This window comes from Eschrichtius robustus, chromosome 1, assembly GCF_028021215.1.
Source record: "Eschrichtius robustus isolate mEscRob2 chromosome 1, mEscRob2.pri, whole genome shotgun sequence".
In the NCBI taxonomy this organism is placed as follows: domain Eukaryota; kingdom Metazoa; phylum Chordata; class Mammalia; order Artiodactyla; family Eschrichtiidae; genus Eschrichtius; species Eschrichtius robustus.
The window spans coordinates 159,689,711-159,709,647 of record NC_090824.1 but is presented as its reverse complement, the minus strand read 5'-3'; the positions used below and the strand labels follow the sequence as shown (position 1 = coordinate 159,709,647).

The 19,937-nt window shown below is 40.4% G+C and overlaps 1 protein-coding gene across 1 annotated transcript in view; it reads right to left on the bottom strand.

The window, feature by feature from the left end:
• AGBL1 (AGBL carboxypeptidase 1) overlaps nucleotides 1–19,937 on the bottom strand; it is a 779,202-nt gene that overhangs the window by 307,130 nt on the left and 452,135 nt on the right. The window contains exons 19-20 of the mRNA XM_068543058.1: nucleotides 18,731–18,860; nucleotides 3,588–3,719 (exon numbers count right to left, since the gene is read on the bottom strand). Of these exons, the coding sequence (XP_068399159.1) occupies nucleotides 3,588–3,719; nucleotides 18,731–18,860 (262 nt within the window). The remainder of the gene's footprint in view (nucleotides 1–3,587; nucleotides 3,720–18,730; nucleotides 18,861–19,937) is intronic.

Below are 19,937 nucleotides of genomic sequence, written 5' to 3'. Positions count from 1 at the left end.
AGAAGGGTTCTCTCGCTTCAGTGTTGACAGAATCTCCAAAAACTAGAGCATAATAGAAAATTATATACATTAGATGAGAAACAGTATAGCATTGGGTCTTTGGACAAATTATAGTGACAAGATGCAGAAGCAGAACAAATTGATGAGAACATAAATTAAGGAATTATTGTTAAGGAAATGCAGTTTTGTTCACTTCTAGAACATAGAGCAAATCTTTTAATATTGTATCTCTGGCTCTTATTGTCATGTTTAACATAACCATTAACTATATTAATATAAGGATTAATATAATTATATGATATATGATATAAATATATATTAATGTAATTATTAACATAACCTACTATGATCTCTAAGTTCTTACATAGCCTCCAGACCTAAAGCATCATAATTTTAAGGGAAATGAAATGTTAATGTTATCCTCAGAGTTTCTCCAATTGCCTCCTAATTGATTTTATCTATCCACTCTTGTCCCTCTCTCCCTGCGATTCCTCACCCCATTTTTCTCCTTCAGAGTACTCATCACAATTACAGTTAAATTATTGTGTATGTAATTTGTTGTTTATTTTCTATCTCCTCTGCAGCCTAGAAGTTTGTGTCTTGTTCACAGGAAAATCTCTGCACATGAATCTATGCTGCTTGCAGAGGGTACTTCATAACTATTCACTGAAATAAATGGAATCTGTTAGTCCAGGCCTTTAGAGGACTGCTTAAACAGACGTAAATAGAATATATATATATAAGTATATATATATATATATATATATATATTTAGTTGCTATATATATATAATATGATCAAGAATACATGAATGTAATTATAATTTATCAATGTTTTACCTTGTTGCGAAAACTTAATCTGACATCATTTAAATGATCTTTGCTTTCTTACTTAGGTGAACCTTGTTTTCTTAGCTAGTACGGCCCCTCTCCAAATAACCACATACTCAAATTGATGGCGTGCATCTTGGAGAGCTATGAGCTATGATCCCTTCACTGGAGCCTGGAGGATGTGAGATTTACAAAGTGCAGTGGCAGTACCCTCTTACACCTCCATAACCGCAATTTATCCATTCATTAAATAATGGGCTCCAAACTATCTCATTTACAGTAAAGTCCTCGTTGCATTTCCCTTTTGATTTCACACAAATAGATCTATGTCAGAGTGAGCAATGAAGATGATGATAGCTGTGATAACTGGAGGTTGTTTGTTTGTTACATTTTGTTTTGTAAATGAATAGGAAATTGATGAACTCTACATATGAATTGATCCACTGGAGACCTGCTTCAATGTTTCCTGGGATCGCCCAGTTTGGGTGGGGCAAGAAGGCTTGGGACATTCAACTCTTCCCCTGACACTTGCTCTGTACCTTAAACTTAATTTCAGTTTCCCAAACATTAAGATTATAATAGATATCTTTTCACTGAATGCTTACTATGTATTTTGCATGCATTAATTCATTTAATCATCACAAGTCTTTGGGGTAAGCTTTATTATTATCTATGAATATTGTTAACTTTCTTTTGGAAAAAGAGAGCTAAAACTCATGGTGACTCTATATTTAAGATTAGATAGTATAGATTCTTTTAGTTTAAGATATACCACTCATAAGAGATAATTTTATATAGGTCAGCATGACCTGCCCAGATGAATGTTTTAATTTATTAAACTAGTTTCCTAAGTAAGATAAAGCAGTTAAGCTTCTTGAGGTTTATCGCCAGTACTCTAGCTGAGCCTTAGTGTAAATAGGACATTGAGGATAAGCTGTTGGTTCTGCTTTAATAGCCTTGGGGGAACTCTACTGATCAGTAGCAGTCATGCTTCTAATAGACATGAATGAAGAGGGTGAAAAAAAATTCAGGACACAGGGGAAGTAGTTCCAGGTGAAATAGTAGTTTGGTGGGTTTTTACCTCTTTTATTACTCACTAACCCTGTAAATGACGGTATTTCACACACAGTAAATTCATGTATCCAGAATAATAAGGGATTTAGAAGAGGTTGGTACATCATAACTGTGATATCGTGATTTGTAGTAAGAAATATATATTGGTTCTTCACCCCCAGTTCTGACATGAGATTCCTAAAACATTTGCAAATCCCTATGTGATAAGAGTGGTAGGAGAATCTTTCGTTCTAATAAGGCGACTCTGGGTGGGCTCCTGAATGATTCCTGGATCAGGGCATATCATCACTTCTCTAGGAAAGAGAGAGGGGCTGGAAATGGAGTTGATAAATGATCATGCCCATGTGAGGAAGCTTCCATAAGATCCAAATAGTATGGGGCTCAGGGAGCTTGCTGGTTGGTGAACACATCCATACACTGAGTAGTAATGCACCCTACCCCCAACTCCACAGGTACAGAAGCTCTGGACCCTTCTATATCTACGTATCTCTTTATCTGGCTGTTCATCTGTATCCTTTATCACATCGTTTAATAAATTGGTAAATGTAAGTAAATGTTCCCTTGAGTACCGTGAGCTGTTCCAGCAAATAATCGAACCCAACGGGGAGGAGATCATGGGAACCTCTGACTTGTAGCCAAGTCAGACAGAAGTTGTGGGTAACCTGAGAACCTACTACTCGCAGTTGGCATCTGAAATGGGGGCATGTCTCCTGGGACTGAGCCCTTAACCTGAGGGATCTGGTGTTATCTCCAGGTAGATAGTGTCAGAACTGAGTTAAATTGTAAGATATCCAGCTGGTGTCACAGAATTGCTTGGAGGAGGGAAAAATCCAAATACTTGGTCCCCAGAAGTGTCATAAATGAAGTGTTCTGTGTAAAAGTAAAAGAGAAAGACACAGGAGGAGAACTAGGTTTTTCTAACACAATAATTTTTCCCCTTTTCCTATATAAATTTGAAACACAGGCCAGTTTTTATTTTGTGGTTGGATAACTTGGCCTCTTCTACCTCTTCCTAATATCCAGTAAGCAACAGCCTGTTTACTTTATCCTGACAGGAAGAAGTCCTTCCTTCCTTACCTCTCCTTAATCTCCTCTTGGGTTCAGTGTGGGGATAGTTGAGCTCCAACTACTGGAACCCAGAAAAAATAGAATTAGGTTCAGCGGGTCACTGTTGTACTTTTTATAGTATGCTCAAGCAGAGGAATGTGGATGGTGTAATGTCTTAAATTTTTTTCATCCCTTCATATTTATTTAAGATCCTTTCCAATTCAGCATCGTTTTGCTCCTTCCGTAAATATAATACCTAACAGGGGCGGTATTTTCACTATCCTCGTTTTACAGGTGAAGAATGGGGGTTCAGAGAGGGAGTGTTAATGGCTCATAGTCACACAGTTAATAATTATAAAGTTAGGTATTAAGATGAGGTTTCCTGTCTCCAATTCTCATGTCCTATGCACTGTATCATATCATATAGAAAAAAAAAAAAAAATTCAGAGTAACCAGGCAAGAAGCCATTATTCATCAAAAATGTGGAGAGGTTACACATGCCTTCAACCTGCTTGTTCTATAATCCTATAGTTAAGATAATCAAAATGCCTATTTAGGAAAATAATGGTTGAGGCATGTCTCAAAGGCAAGCATATGGACACAAAATATCTGGTGTCATCCACCATAATGACTTACCCTGTAGCTGACATCTTCCAAGAGATTGGATGTGCCCACCGTGGACCCTGCCTGCCACAAAGTCTCTTTGATGCTACAACCATAAAGGAACACATTCCTTTTTTGAGAGTGACCATGGAAATCACAGAAGACCTACAATGGCCAAACAAAGGAGAAACTAAATCTATTGGTTTCTTACATGTTTAAAATGTCAACTTTCTTAGGAAGATACTGTTTACTTAGCAGAACCAGGCACACGAGGACCACTGGTGACTTTAGCAAGAGTTCTGTTGGTAGAATCATCAGGAAGGAAGGTAGATTGGAAGGTGCTTAGGGTTGAACAGGATAAAAGGAAATATGAGCCACATGTAGCTCTTCTGACAAGTTTACTTGTGACAGGGGAGGACACAGGGCCAAAACTGGAAGAAGAAATAAGAAATAGGCTTTAATAGTTCTTCCGTACAGACAGACTCCAATTAATAAATACAGGAGAAATGAAGTAAATAGAAAATCACCATTAGAACGCCTCTGTAATAATTGTTGCTGGTAAGATCCACTGATGGATGCCAAAATTAGTGAGAAAGATTTGTGGAGAAAAACGATTATTTGCATAGTGTCAGAATATCTCCACCAAGATGTTAATTGCAAAAGAAAAAATAGTAACTTTACGATGGAGAAACCCAGCAGACATCACCCTTAACCAAGTGATCAAGGTAAACATCACCAGTAACAGACACATTGACAAAATTCATATTGAAGAAAAGTAAAAATATGACCAATATTTTTAAAATCATCATGGTCATGAAAGACAAAGAATGTCTGAGGGACTCTCATAGAGGAGAAGCTAAGAAAACATGAAATCTAAATACAATGGGGATCATGGATTAGATTCTGAAACAAATAAAAAAAATTGGTGGAAAAGCTAGTAAAATCCACATGAAGTCTGTAGTATCACTTATACTATTGCTCTAATATTATTTTTCAGCTTTGATAATTGTACCATAATTGTGCAAAACATTAGCATTAGGGCAAACTGGATGAAGTATATATGGGTACTCTGTGCTATTTTTGGAACTTTTCTAAAATTGTTTCATAAAAATGAAACAAGTATGCATCATAATATTTCGTTAAAATCCGGAATGCAAAGTTGGGTTGTTTCAACATCAAAAATAATTCAATGTGATTCACTCCATTTACAGACTAAAGAAAGAACTAATATGATAATCATAATAGATGTATAAAAACGTTTGATAAAATTCAATAGACATAAAGGATTAAAAAATAATACACAATCTTGGGACTTCCCTGGTGGTGCAGTGGTTAAGAATCCACCTGCCAATGCAGGGGAAATGGGTTTGATCCCTGGTCCGGGAAGATCCCGCATGTCGTGAAGCAACTAAGTCCATGCGCCACAACTACTGAGCCCATGTGCCGCAACTACTGAAGCCCGCGGACCTAGAGCCCGTGCTCCACAACAAGAGAAGCCAGCACAGTAAGAAGCCCGTGCACTGCAACAAAGAGTAGCTCCCACTCACCACAACCAGAGAAAGCCTGTGCGCAGCAACGAAGGCCCAATGCAGCCAAAGAAAAATAAATTAATTAATTAATTTAAAAAAAAAAAACTCTTTAAAAAAAGGACTAAAAATAAATGAAAATATTTAAAAACTAGATATATTTCATTTAAGAATTTCTTTTGATCCAAAGACACCAGGAAAAATGTGAAAAGGCAAACCAAAGAGTTAACATATGTGCAGTACCTATATCCAACAAATGACTCATAGAGCGAATGTATACACACATCAATAAGAAAAAAAGAAGCAACTCAATTTTTAAACGGGCAAAAAACTTGAATCGATATTTCACAAAAGAGAAGTTCCAAATGGCTATTAAGCAAATGAAAATGTACTCAACCTCGTCAATATCAAGGAAATATAATTTAAACACCACAGTGAGATGCCCCTGCGTCTAATGGGTTATCAGGACTCCTAACATCATGAGAAGACAATACCAAACGTTGGCTGGGATATGGAGCAAGTGAAACTCTTGAACCCAGCTTGTGGGACTATATCTATACCACTACTGTAGAAAACAATTTTGGAGCGTCTTCTAAAGCTGCATATACACATATTCTAGAACCTGCCCAACAGAAATGCATATACTGGGCACCAGAAGATATCAAGAATATACACAGCAACACTATTTTTAGTAGCCTAAATCTGTAAACAGTAGAATTGATTAATAAATTGTAGTATAATCATTCAACAGAACACTGTCCAGCATTAAGAATGAAAGAACAAGCTAGATACAGAAGAGTACATCCATATGATTTCCTTGATATGACATTCAAAAACAGGCAAAACTAATGCGGTGATAGAAATTAGGATAATGTCTATGTTTGGGGGAAGGGGGACATTACATTATGGTCTGATGTCTGGGTTGCCCGTGGTGTTCTGTCTCTCGATTTGGTTGATGGTTACATGGTGTGTTCATTTCGTGAGAATTTATCAAGCTGTAGAGGTGTGATCTGTGTACTTAAAATTAATATATGATACATACACATTTGAGTGTTTCAAAGAGATAGAAGTCCTGGTATTTCCTCACATTTGTTCCTTAGTCTGTAGAAATGTAGTCTTTATGTAGTTAGTTAAGCACACAGGGTAGGTAACTGAAGGTGTTTGTCAAATTTGCTAATGATACAGAATTGAGGACAACTGATAGCAGAGTAAACAAGTAAGAGCAGAAATTACAAGGGCCAAAAAGAGCAGAATTCTTGGAAACAGACAAACTTAAATTGGAGTACGCAGCTCCTACAATTCGATTCTAACAGTGGCGAAAGTAAAAGTGACATTTAGCTAAGAAGTAGGTTTTGAATGAGAGATTTGGAGGTTTTAGATGACAGTTTGCTCAGAATGACTCAGTAGCCATGGATGTCAAAACTAATCATAAATTGCTTCTGGAGAAGTAAAGTGGTCATACATAAGGAGAACCATCAGTCCAATGTACCTCATACTGGTCAATTTATATCTCATATAGTGTTTTTTAATTCTGAGTGTGGCCTTTTAAAACAAGCTAGGGTACCTCAGTAGAGAGGAATCTGAAGGCCAAGGAAATGGGAATGTTTATAAACACAGATCGCCTAAAGATACTGGAGATGCTTATCCTAGAAAAAAAGAAGGCTCAGTGGGGTCTTGATAGCAGCCCTCCAAATTTACAAATTTTCCCATTTGAAACATGAATAAATATATTTGCTATCATTTCAAAGAGCAGAGGAAGGCAAAAAGAAGGAGAATATGTACCATGGACGTAGATTCCAGCTCCATATTAAATTCAGTTGTTGAATATTTATTACCAGCAAGAAATAACTTTCGATGATTATAACTGTCTTGCAATGCTGTGTCACACTTTTAAAAGTTTCCGTTCTCTGGAAACACGTCAGCAAAAGCCAAATAAATTGCTGTCAACGATGTTGTTGGTTGAGAAGTTAGATGAGATGATGGCTGAGGCTACTTTCTGGTAACTGATGAAGTCCTATAGTTCATTGATTGAATAGGAAGCCATTGACAGCAGGAATGTCCCGGGACACGCAAGGTGCATGCATGGAGCCATAAATAAACACATATGTGTAAGAAAAATTAAAAAGGGTAAATAGGTAGGTGGTCTGCCCGGTCATAATGGGAGAAGATGAAAACTCTTGAATAGCTGGTCAGAACTGATAGTTGTGTTGCTTGGGCTATGTAAGCAGGGAAGAATTCAGCGATGTCAAGACTAATTTCTGGAATCAAGGTGGTTGCCAGACAAACATCTGTGAGATGAAAGTTTTAAGAACTAAAGGAATTGAAACTGTTCTCCATAAATTTACCTTCTTTTCCTCCCCCTCTCTCTTAATTGTCAGTGATAGAATGCTACTATTTTATTGGGTGGGTGGGGAGATTTTTAAATTACATTGCAAATTTCCTGTTAGCAGAAAAGTATTTTTAAGTATTTTTTTCTCTTCAAAAAAAAAAAAAGATTTTTTTTGGTGGGGGGAATCCTTAGTTCATAGTTTCAAGTTAAAAATCTTATGAGAAAATAAATCTCTCTAGAATCTAGAGCCGTGGGTGTTCAAGCCAAAATGTCATACAGAGTTGGGAGGAGGGAGTTGGTCCAGTGACGAGACAAATAATGAAAAAGCAGAGCAGAAACAGTGAATGAGAAGAAGAAGTTGTTTTGTAAAGGGTGAGATAATTAAATGTGCAGAGAAAAGCAGAAAACAGAAAATGTGGCCACAGAAGGAGAAAAATGCGAGATGGACAGAAGAAGTGTCTGGGGTTTTGGTGCTTTCCAGTTCTGGTTAGAACTTATTCGAATTTTTTCCTTCAAAATTTCCACCTTGGGTTACTTTAGCAGGTTTCTGTTATGTGCAACAAAAATATACCCTAGGCCAGTGCTTCTCCATCCTGTCTGTGCATTTAGAATCTCCTGAGATTTAAAAAATATCAATCCCTAGAGCCCATCTCCAGAGATTTTGATTTAATTGATCTGCAGTGACACCAGGGTGATGGGATTTTTTTCAAGTTTTCCAGGTGATTCTATATGTGCAGCCAGGGTTGAAACCCACTGTATGGGTCTAGAGTCTAGAGCAGTGGATCTGACATGTTATCAAGCATCAGAATAACCTGGAGGACTTGTTAAATCACAGACTGTGGGCCACTCCGCAGCAATTCTGTGATGCAAGCAAGTCTGGGTGAGGTCCAGGAATGTGCATTTCTAACAATCCCAGGTGATGCTGATGACCCTGGGCCCGGGACCATGCATTGAAAGCCTCTAAAGGAACCAATCAAATCACTGTTTGAGGTTTAATCCTCTACCATCATGAATTTTCCACCAACCTTTATCTCTCATGCCTCAGTTTCTCTCTGTGAATGAACACCCACATTCTTATGAAAAGTGTGCAAACAAATTAAGACTGTGTCTTAGCAACAGATTCCTAACTAAAGCCAGAAGCTATATAGGCCTACGTGGTGACAGGTGCTCCTTAGCTGCTAAATGCAACTGGAAAAAAAGATTTGATTGTTTTCTGACTCTTAACAGATTCTGAAAGCTGAGGTAAACAACAAATCATAGACATCCCCACCTGTGGGAATGAGCCCTAGGAGTTCTAGTGGCCTCTGAAAATTCAAAATAAAGGAGGTATTGTTCTACTTGTTGCTCAAATGACATCCATAAAAATAAATGCCTGTTAGTTATAAGAAACATGTGTTCCTCTAAATTGCAGGGGGCAATTGCAAGACAAATTATCAAGGTATTTCAGTTGAGGAAGCTTTTTCTTTCCTATGGATGACTTTCCACTGGTCTACTTCCTTCCGGTAAAATTCTGTAGTAGGAAGTGTGCCCAGTCATGGCACTCTAACGCCCATGGGTTAATCAATGGCCCTATCTTGCTTATTCATCAACTGAGTCAACAAATATTCGCTGGGTGCCTGTGGTGTGGCAGGAGAAATTAAAATTTTAATATAAGGCAGTACTGCCCTCAATAACAATGACAAGAGCAACAGTAGTTAATTTATTGAAGACTTAACGATGCTTCAGATACTGTGCTAAACACTTCATATAGATTATCTCATGATGAAGTAGGTGCTATAATTATCCCCCGTTTTGCAGCTGAGAAAACGTAATAGCAAAAAAAAATAAATAAGTAACTTGCCTAGGCTTGCTTAAGTTTGCACTGCTATTAAGTATGTGAGCAAGTAATTGAACCTGAGTTTGCTCTCATCCAGACTCCATGTTTTAAAACACTTTTCAGGTCTATGTTGCCTCTTCCAGGAGCTGTTTTGTTGGGACGATCCCACCAGTGAATAGGTGGTCATATTGCAGTGAGAGGAGAGAGACACACAGGGTTCTCTGGGAACCCAGATAAGGACACGCTGCACAACTCATGGGGCATCATTCACACTGCGCTCTAAGGAGTGGCACCCCTGAAGGTGTATGATGTGGTGGTCCTGGGGTTCTCTAGGGGGTGATGCCTAAGGTGAGTCCTGCTGAGTGAGGGCTGTCCAAGCAAATGGAAAATGGGGAAGAAAGGACTATGGGTGTGAAGAATTGCAATAATTCAGAATAAGACTACAGCGTGAAGGAGAGTGGACCTTAGGTGTAGGCAGAAGTGGACGGTGGTCACATCATTAATGCACGTGCATACCATTCCAGGATGTCTGCACATTTTCCCAAAAGTGGTGAAGGAACCATCAAAGTATTGGAGCCAAGAGGACCAGCATGATCAGTTCACCAGAACAGGAGTGTTAAGAATGGATTGCAAGGACTGAGACCAGGCAAGAGAGACGACAAGGGCCTAGTTTAAGTCAGCAAATGTAAGTATGGAGAGAAAGGACTTTTGGTGAGAGAGTAAGGAAGTAAAATCTATAGGAATTGGAGACTAAATGGATTTAGGGGCTCAGTGAGGAAGAGGTTAGGAATGATACCTAGATTTCCGGATTAAGTGAATAGACAATATGATGCGCTTTTCCCCAAGGCAAGGAACATGGGAAGAGATTTGTTCAGTTAAGTTTTGTTTTGTTTGAGCTGGAGTGGTTAGTTTTGAACTTGTTCACCCTGAGCTAAACTGATTCCCCTGTGTCTCAGTTTCTTCATCAGCAAGGTATATAGTGTGGATTGGATTACGATTTTGAAATCAGGCTCTCATGCATCTCCCTAGTGCCTTTCCCAGTGAATTACTGTCTGAGTTAAATTGCAAGGTTAATTTAATTCACGCAGACATGAGTTCCATCATTTCTTGCTCAGCAAAGAGACCATTCAGGGCCACATTACTATGCTACTCACATGCCTTCACCATCTTTCCCCTCCATTCTTTGGTCCCATCCTGGTTCCTCTGTAAGCTAATTGGGCACCTTGTTCAAGAGGTTACCCACCCCCATCTCAAACACACCTCCCCTAGCCATTCGCCCGCTCCCGCGGCTCACCTATCCCTGATTGTTTACTGCTCTGCTTTGCCAGCTTTAAGCTGCTGTGTTTTCCATTCCTGACATCTGGGTCTTGTTCCTGCTTCCCGGCAGCAAGACCTCCGCATTATTTATTCCATCGCCACAAGAAAATGAAGGCGAGGCTGGAGCTCAAAGGAGGCTAATTCTGGGGAATGTGATGGAAACCCAAAACAGCAATGCTTCCAATTAAACCAACCAAGTCTCACTAAAGCCCTGGAGATGCCAGCCTGTGCACGATATTTTGCAGGCAACATTCAGCCCAAGCTATTGAGTAGAGTAAACCTTTCTATGAGGGAAATGCTACTGGTGGCATGTTCAATTCTCCAAGAACCCTGTTTGCAAGACCACATTTCCCAGTCCTTTTACTGACAGTCATGCTCTCTTCTTAGCAAGTGTTTCATCTGAGTTATCAGCAACATCAGTCATGGCTGAGGCTAACCACAGAGGGCGTGTGCAGCACTTATCCCTAGAACTACCTGAAGAAGATTTGATGCTGCTTTCCCTTTCCTAAAGTGAGAGACTTTCACTTAAATTGCGTCGCTGTGGGCCAAAGTTCCAACATGGCCTTAGAAAAGCAGCCTTTACTTACAAATCAGTTTTGTCCCCCTCCAATGTCTAATTTGGGGTGAAATTTTTTACATTTCACTCAGCAGAACTAACGGTTAGTAACTAACCGGTTATGAGATTTCTCACAGTGGGACCCTTTATTACATGTTATAAAATGCTGGAGGAGGCTTTCTGCCATTCCAGTGTTATGCATTATAATATAATGGCCTGCCTTCCAAAATATTTCAGTTACATTGAAAGAGCACATGTACATTAATGCAAAATCATGCAGTCTAGTCCGAGGCTTTGTTTTGTATGTAGCACCCTCCTGGGAAGTAATAATAATTTTAATCCCTGCTGTTTGTTTAAATGCTTGATACGTGCCAGTCACACTGCTAAGGTTTTACATACATGTTTAATCAGTATAAAATTCCTGAAAGGAGGCTATCATTCACATTTACATATGAGGCTCAACTTTTACTAAGGTTAAAGGAAGTTAAGTGATTTGCACATGGCCTCCCATTGAAAACCCATGTGTTTTATCTCAAACTTCTGATTGGTCTGGCTCCAAAGATTTTTCCAGAACAAAATATTATAAAACATTGGATTTATCAATGATGAAGCGCAGTATAACGAGTCTGTCAGTTAGCAAAATTAAGAGTGAATGACCAGGCTTACCCTGAGGTCTTGCCTAAGCTGATTTCTACTCGCTGCCTCTGGCCAGCTGTCCCTCCGTGAGCAGGGAGCTTAACACCCCAAGAGGGTACTTGTGCAGTGAGGCCTTGGCAGGCTCCCCAGCAGTTAAAACTGCTCTTTTTCTCCAGCTTTAGACATTGAAGGGAGAGAAGCAGCAGTCTGGCCGCCACCTTTGGACACAGTGCCTGCAACCTATCAGCCTGGGTGAGGCCTCTGCCATCTATCTCACTCAGTTGCAGGTACTAAAGCTCTCAAGGTAGAAGCATTAACCTACCCACTTTGTGTGACAATGTCAATTAGGGTAGATAGCTTATCGGGAAGCCTGTCTTCACCAGAAGGTGGGATCTGGACTAGTCTTTCTGACCCATGGCAGATTTCCAAATTGTCTGGATAAACCTAGGGAATGGGGTATGAACACTGACCCACCACCATGCCTAGCCAGTCAATAAAAGGAAGCTTGCCTCCGTTTCCTGATTTGCAATCCTATCTTGGAGGACTGTTAGTTGTCTTGGACCCTAGGCTGGACTGTGCTTTGGGCTTGGCAAACCCTACTTTCTGGGACTAGAACTTTGAGCTCTATGCCCAGTGCCATTGGCCATGATCATCCCTGCCTTGCTCTCTCACTAGAGTCTTCCTTGGACATAGGTATTTAGCAGATGAAGCACAGGTCTCCCCATGTCTTCATCTGAAGCCTGTTCTGACTTGCAGCCCACCCTCACAGAGAAGACCTTTATAGCATAACTAGTCCCTCTGGCCCTGTCTCTTGCCTTCCTCCCATTTCCACCAGCGCTGAGCAGAGGCACCTTCAACGAGGCTGAAGGGAAACACTGATCCAGGTAAATGCCCTCCTATTTTCCCCTCTACCCCACCTCCTAACCTCGGTCCATTTTGCAAAAAATGAAAAAGAGGGAATTTTCTCAGACTTCTTTGAAAAATCTAACTGGCCTTCCCTGTAGCATATGGAGAACCCCAGGTTTCAGGTCCCTGTGATACACAGAAGTTTCACTGGAGCTACTAGTCAGAGAGAAGGGAATATTCCCTTTGCTTTCCAACATAAGTTTATCCAAGAAACCTTAGCAATTCACTTAAATGTAGAGTATTTACATCTGTAAAAACACCTACAGGATTGACATAACACACTACTATATATAAAATATATAACTAATAAGAACCTACTATATAGCACAGGGAACTCTACTCAATACTCTGTAATGACCTATATGGGAAGAGAATCTAAAAAAGAGTGGAGGACTTCCCTGGCAGTGCAGTGGTTAAGAATCCGCCTGCCAATGCAGGGGACACATGTTCGAGCCCTGGTCCGGGAAGATCCCACATGCCGCGGAGCAACTAAGCACGTGTGCCACAACTGCTGAGCCTACGCTCTAGAGTCCGTGCACCACAACTACTGAGCCTGTGCTCTAGAGCCCGTGCGCCACAACTACTGGGCCCACATGCCACAACTACTGAAGCCTGCGTGCCTAGAGTCCGTGCTCCACAACAAGAGAAGCCAACGCAATGAGAAGCCCATGCACTGCAATTAAGAGTAGCCTCCGCTCGCTGCAACTAGAGAAAGCCCGCGTGCAGCAACAAAGACCCAACGCAGACAAAAATAAATAAATAAATTTATTTTAAAAAATAAAATTAAAAAAAAGAGTGGATATATGTATAACTGATTCACTTTGCTGTACAGCAGAAACTAACACAACATTGTAAATCAGCTAGACTCCAATAAAAATTAATTTAAAGAATAAAAATTACAAATTGTATGCATTCTCTTTTTATCATTTAAAAAAAACACCTACAGAACATGGTTTCTGGTTTGTTAAAGAAGCACTGTTCAATCTTTATTCTGATAGCATGGGAACAATTTTAAATTAAAAAAAATGGAATCAAATTATTATTATTATTATTATTATTTTTACCCAGGAACTCCATGGGTTTTTTTTTTTGGTTTGGGGATTCTTTTTTTTTTTTCCCTACTATATCCTCAAATACAAAAAGAGGAGAAATCTAGATTCAGTACCTTAGCCTGAGTCAATGAAAATAAGTAACAATAACACTTGTTCCTCTAACACTTCCGAGGAGCAAAGTGGATATAAAATAAATTATGTGTATAGAGTTATCTTGAGGTCCTTGGAGACAAGATTTCAGGAAGGGACATGCCATTCCTTTTTCCCCCTCTCTTTTCGTGCTTTTTTTTTAAAAAAGAAGCTGATTAACTAAAAACATATGCCAGAGGGACAGAAAAGACCAGGAAAATCATTTAAGCAGCTAAAAGTTCTGTTCCATTGGGCCCCAGAGAAAGATAAAACCAAAATATGCCCTCCCTGCCCCCTGGCAGAAGGCGCCCTAGTTTTTATGAGTGGTAAACGGAAATCAATGAGCTGCTCAGAGAGCGCTGCAATCCCTTTACCAACACGCACTCACAGAGCAAGAGACAGGGGATGGGAATCCATACCTCTCCTAATTCTGAAGCCCAGGCCCTTTGCAGCGGCACAGGGGCCAGGCGTCTACAACCCAGCAGCTCAGAAGAGACTGCTGATCTGGCTTCCTGGGAGCTTGCTAGAGCCTGAGAGCTTTGGCCCACTCCCCCAAGCCATGCCCTACTGCCCCTGAGCCATGTGCCTCCTGGCCCTTATGGGGCGCTCCACAAAGAGGAACACTTCAACGCTTCCTACTCATTGATTGTCAAGCCTGTCTGCTCCTCTGGGCTTCTCTGCTTACGTACATTTTCTCTGGCCAGAGCTTAACTGATTTCTAATAAATCTTCTCAGCCTTTCTCTGTGTTCTGGCAAAGATAATCTTCCTTGGATTGACTTGCATGCCTCCATGCTGGTCAATTTAATTTGGGACAGCCCCCTTTACCTCCTAGCTGCATTTCAAAGCTCTGTGACTTTGCTTTGATTTCTCTTTAATTCTAAGTAAATATAAATGTAAATGTGCACATGAACAGAACTTGAATGAGTTTTGAGTCAATGAGTTTTGGTGTAACTGACTCTTCATTCAAAATATAGAACATTTCCACTAACCTAGAAAGTTCCCTCCTGGCCCCTTTTATTTAATCCCCTTCTAGAGGCAACAACTGTCCTGGTTTACTTAAACTTTGCATAAATAGAAACATAGAATATGTGCTTCTTAGTGCCTAGCTTATTTCACTAAACATGTTCCTGAAATTGGTCCATGTTGCTGAGTATATCTGTAGTTTATTGTTATTGTCTTTAATTTTTTATTGCTGAATAGTATTCCAATGTATGAATATGCCAATATTTTGTAGGTTTCTGGGCTTTTGGCTCCAACATCTGGAGCAGATTTCCTGATCTTCTAACAAACAAGAGAGACAGAAAATGGAAGTTCAGGAAGATGGGAAAGAGAACATAAGATCAGTGTGATGTGAGAACTATGCCATCAGTTAATAAAAAGCTTCTTTTCTTTTGTTCTGTAAGGTGACCCTAAATTCACCAGCTCTTCAATTTCATAAGGCAGAAGACCTAAGAGTCCATAATCAGGCCTGTAGACCTCTGAAGAAAGAATATTTCTCTACTTTACTACAATAAAAAAAGACGACCTCTCTACTTTACTACTTTACTACTAGTGCAAGAAAAACTTTTACTCGTCTTTCAAGTCTAGCTCAAATGGCATCTCTGGTCTCTAGCTTTTCCATAACCTTGAGGGAAAATGGCTCAACCTTTCATTTGTGTTCTTACAACTCCCATGAGCCTTGGTTTCAGTTTTTACCATCTTTTACTACATTGGTTCCTTTGCAGACCTGACTCTACTTTCTACCAAGCAAACTATGGACTCCTCAAAGAAAAGGTACCTTCTGGCATCTAGCACAGTGATTACACACATGGTATAGATGAGTAGACAAATGGATGACTGCCCAGATGGATGGGTGGATAGATGGACAGATGGATGGATGGACGGATGGATGGATGGACGGATGGATGGATGGACGGATGGATGGATGGATGGATGGATGGATGGATGAATGGATGGATGGAAGGATGGATGGATGGATGAATGGGTGGATGGATGAAACAATTTGTGAATAATGCCATATTGCTTATAAACTGAATGAATTATCTGGTCTTTAGCAACCCACAGAAGTATCATGGCATTGCTTTCTCTCACTGTCTTGCATTCTCATTGGTTCCAGGAGTTTATATTATCCTACCTGCCAATAGGCAAATGTCTCAGTATCATCTAGAACAGGTGGAATCTCCTAGCCACCAGAAACTGGCTTCCTGATGCTTTAAGAAATATTTTCATAAGAGTCAGAGTTTGGGTGGAGTCACAGTTAACCTACAACTAACCCAAGAGGTAATCTTGACTCAGTGGAAATCTTCCTGGCACAGGACAGGCCTGAGTACTGAATGAGTGACAGTGTTTCTGCTGTCAGCAGGAGGCCAGTTAAATACAGTTGCATAGGTAGCTGAAAGGTGATGTTGAGCCTATAGGAGAGCTTTGTGACACTGTGAATTGCATCTAGGGCTCAGCTGTTTCTCACCCACCTCTCAGATGGTCCCAGCAGGAAACAAGTCTGTGGCTGTCATGTTTACAGTTAATTAATGTTTATTTATATTTTTAAACAAGGCTTTCACCTGTCACGCTTTAAAATAAATGTTCTGCTCTTCAGTTAGAGATTGTCAGAACAGAGAGGAATCCTGTTTGTTATGGGTTGAATGTGTGTATGCTTAACCGTGTAGCAGGTTGGAACCTTTTTTTCTGTAAGTCTCTCTCTCTCCTCCCAGAGGCTAAGGCCTTCTATTCAGAGAGACATACTTTTCAAGATCTTGACTGTGATATTGGTGCTCTGCTATGTAGGCCATGAACTTGCTTCTACAGGGTAGACAGCATAGATTACAGCATCTCCTTGGAAGGGAGGGGGTGAGAGCTAGCATGAAAATATTGCACATTTTGACCAGTGTAGAAAAAGCCTTCTTAAGGGAAAAGGATGTGCTTTGTCCTCTTTGCAATAAAGTGTTGACTCAGCAAGTCTGAAGTGTTTAAACCCTGTACACTCCAAAGAAAGGTCTGGCCCTTGACTGACTCCTGGGAGAACACCTTGACATCTTTGGAATATTCTGCTAGATAAGAGTGTCTTTCTTTACCTGGGCCTCGGGCAATGTGAGAAGGTTGATGCTGACAATGTGATATATGGTGGGGTTCTTGTGCCACAAAGTGTCAGTTTGACCTCTGAAGGGTCTGGAGACTGAGTAACTAAGATTGGCCACGTGGGACACCTTGGCTACAAAATAACCCCTGATAAAAAATCCTGGATACCGAGGCTCAGGGGCGCTTCCCTGGTTAGCAACACTCTACCTGTTATTACACATCATTGCTGGAGAATTAAGCACTGTCCATACAACTCCCCTGGGAGCAGACACCTGGACTTACACCTGTCTCTCCTTGACTCTGTCCTCAGTGCTTTTTACCTTTGTTGATTATAATCTGTATCCTTTCACTATAATAAACTGTAATTCTGAGCAGAAAAACTATTCTGGGTTCTGTGAGTCTTTCCAGGGAATCACTGAACCTGAAGGTAGTCTTGGGGACACGCCAACACATCCTCTCAACGAGTATGTGTTGAAGAAAGATGGGGTTCTGGGTGGAAAACCAGATCAGAACTGAATCTCAACTCTGCCATACGCTTCCTGGTGATGCCAAGGAAATCACTTGACCTCTTTAATCTTTTTGAGAGTTAAATAAGCTTCTATATTAGATATTCACCATTGTTTCACTAGATATTCATTGAATGTGCCACTGTTTTGATGACATAGTACATGGTCAAAAATTGGCTAATGGTAGAGGTAATTGCTTGAGTTGTTTCAGCCGTGAGCTTTTCCACATTAGTTTAAGTTCCTTAGGTTAGGTAAGCACTCTAAATTTGGACATATGCTCCTCTGCACTTTTGCAGACAGATATGTTCACAGTTTGTAGTCAATAAATGATCAGTTTCATACAGTTACTTAGCTAGTATTGCCTCCTATCTTATCTTGAGCCTAAGCCTCTGGATCCGTATAGTCTGTTTTTCATCAATTGCTAAGTTACTATAGGCTTGGGAGAAAAGCCTACACATGAAAGTGCCTAGCACAGTGCCAGAATCATCGTTGGAATTTAATAAGTACTAGTTGAATGTCAATCTGAACATCTAGAGGATTTTTTCCAAATAAATTTTGGAAAAAATACCATTTGGAAAAAATACCATTTCCTTTCTTGACCAATAACTGAAAAAAAAATAAAGACCCAGGAAATGGGATGAAATGCAATTTTTTGGCCAGTTTTCACCAATGACTATTGAACTACTGGTTTGCTCCTATTGTTGGTTAAATTGTTTCCCAAAAAGATATGCTGAAGCTCTAATTCCCAGTCCTTATGAATGTGACCTTATTTGGAAGAAGATTCTTTGCAGATGTAATCAAGTTAAGAGGAGACCATACTGAATTAGGGTGGGCCCTAGTCCAGTGTCTGCTATCCTGATAAGAAAAGGGAAACTTCTACACAGACACACAGAGGGCAAAGATGGCCATGTGAAGACAGAGGGAGAGATTGGAATTGTGCCCCGCCCCCCCAAGCCAAGAGATGATAAGGATTGCTGGCAATCACCAGAAGCTAGGAAGAGGCAATGAAGGGTTATTTCCCATAGCCTTCAGAGAGATCAGGGCCTGCTGACACTTTAATCTCCAGACTTCTAGCCTCCAGAAATGTGAGAGAATATGTTTCTGTTGTTTTAAGCCACCCAGTTCGCTATGGCAGCCTTAGGATGTGAATACCCACACACACACACACACACACACACAGACACACACACACTTTACAGCTTGTCACACACAGGTCTTTGGCTTGTGTCTGGTCTTCCTGCCTGGACAGAATGTATTCTGCCTCCTGGAAGGTGGAAGGAACCAAGCAAGAGTGTAGAAGCAGAAGGAAGTGAAGGAAGTAACTCACCATGGGACGCCGGCCAATGCTGCCCAGGTAGTGGAGGAGTCCTTTGGCGTGGTAAATTGTGGGCTGGAGACGAGCACTAGGAGAGAGCCACTGTCTGTTCAAATCCTCTCCTCTCAGTGAGCATCTGTGACTGCAGGAACAAACAACAAGCAAATAAATACACATTTAGAAGAAAATAACTTGAGAAAATAAACCTCGACAAGACAGACAATTAAACTAATGAATCTAACTTCCTTCTGTCTTCTTCTCAATGGACATCAATTGAAGTTGCCCAGAAAGATGCATATCTGGCCTCCAATCTCCCAACGTGTCGTGATTATTCACAGCCCCTAAAAGAACTTAGAAACCATATTTAACTTAATTTGGGGTTACCAGAGTTTGAAGGCAAAGTTTGGGAAATGTTCCCTTGCCATACAACACATCCACGGAGAACAAATTCAATAAATTTCTCTAGGCTCTGGGACCTTCAGTTCCACAAATAATTAAGTTGAGCTCAATCTATCATGCTGGACATATTACATATGATATTTCTAGCCGGCCGAATAACTCTGGATATTATTGCACCCCAGTGAAGAGACTGACACTTAGAAATGGTTAAATAAATGGCCCAAGGTCACATAACTTAGAGCTAGGCTGTTCATCCAGGTCTGTTTCCCTCTGAAAAAAAGCATAAGGCTCTTCCTCCTATCACATTGCTTCTGCCTGCCCTGTCCATATAGATGACACAGAAAGCTCGACATTTACTCAGAGAGCCAGACTATTATTTTCAGAGACATCATCATGGAATATTAGCTCTAGAAATGAGCTTAAAATCATACATCTCCTCATCTGGGAAAAAGGGATGCTCATGTTTGAAAGAATCAAGTCGCTTTACAAAGGTGACACAGCTGGTGAGTGAGAACAGTGACTGCAATTCAGAGGGACGGAAGTTGAGTTGCTGAGTGGCAGGTAAGGTCATCCTAAAAGCCAAGGACGACCAGAAATTACCAAGCACAGCCCATTCTCCAGGGAGGCAACCAGAAGTCCTGCTGAGACATTATTTATTCAATAGGGCTAACGATCAAGGTACCACAGATTAGGAGGAAGCAGTGCAGTACCTCCGTCACCTAGTCCTCCCAACCCCTTACCCTAATCCCTATCGCCACCTCCTGCCGCTCTTGTCTTTCTATACTTCAGCTTGATCAAACCGCACACAGTTCTCTGAGCA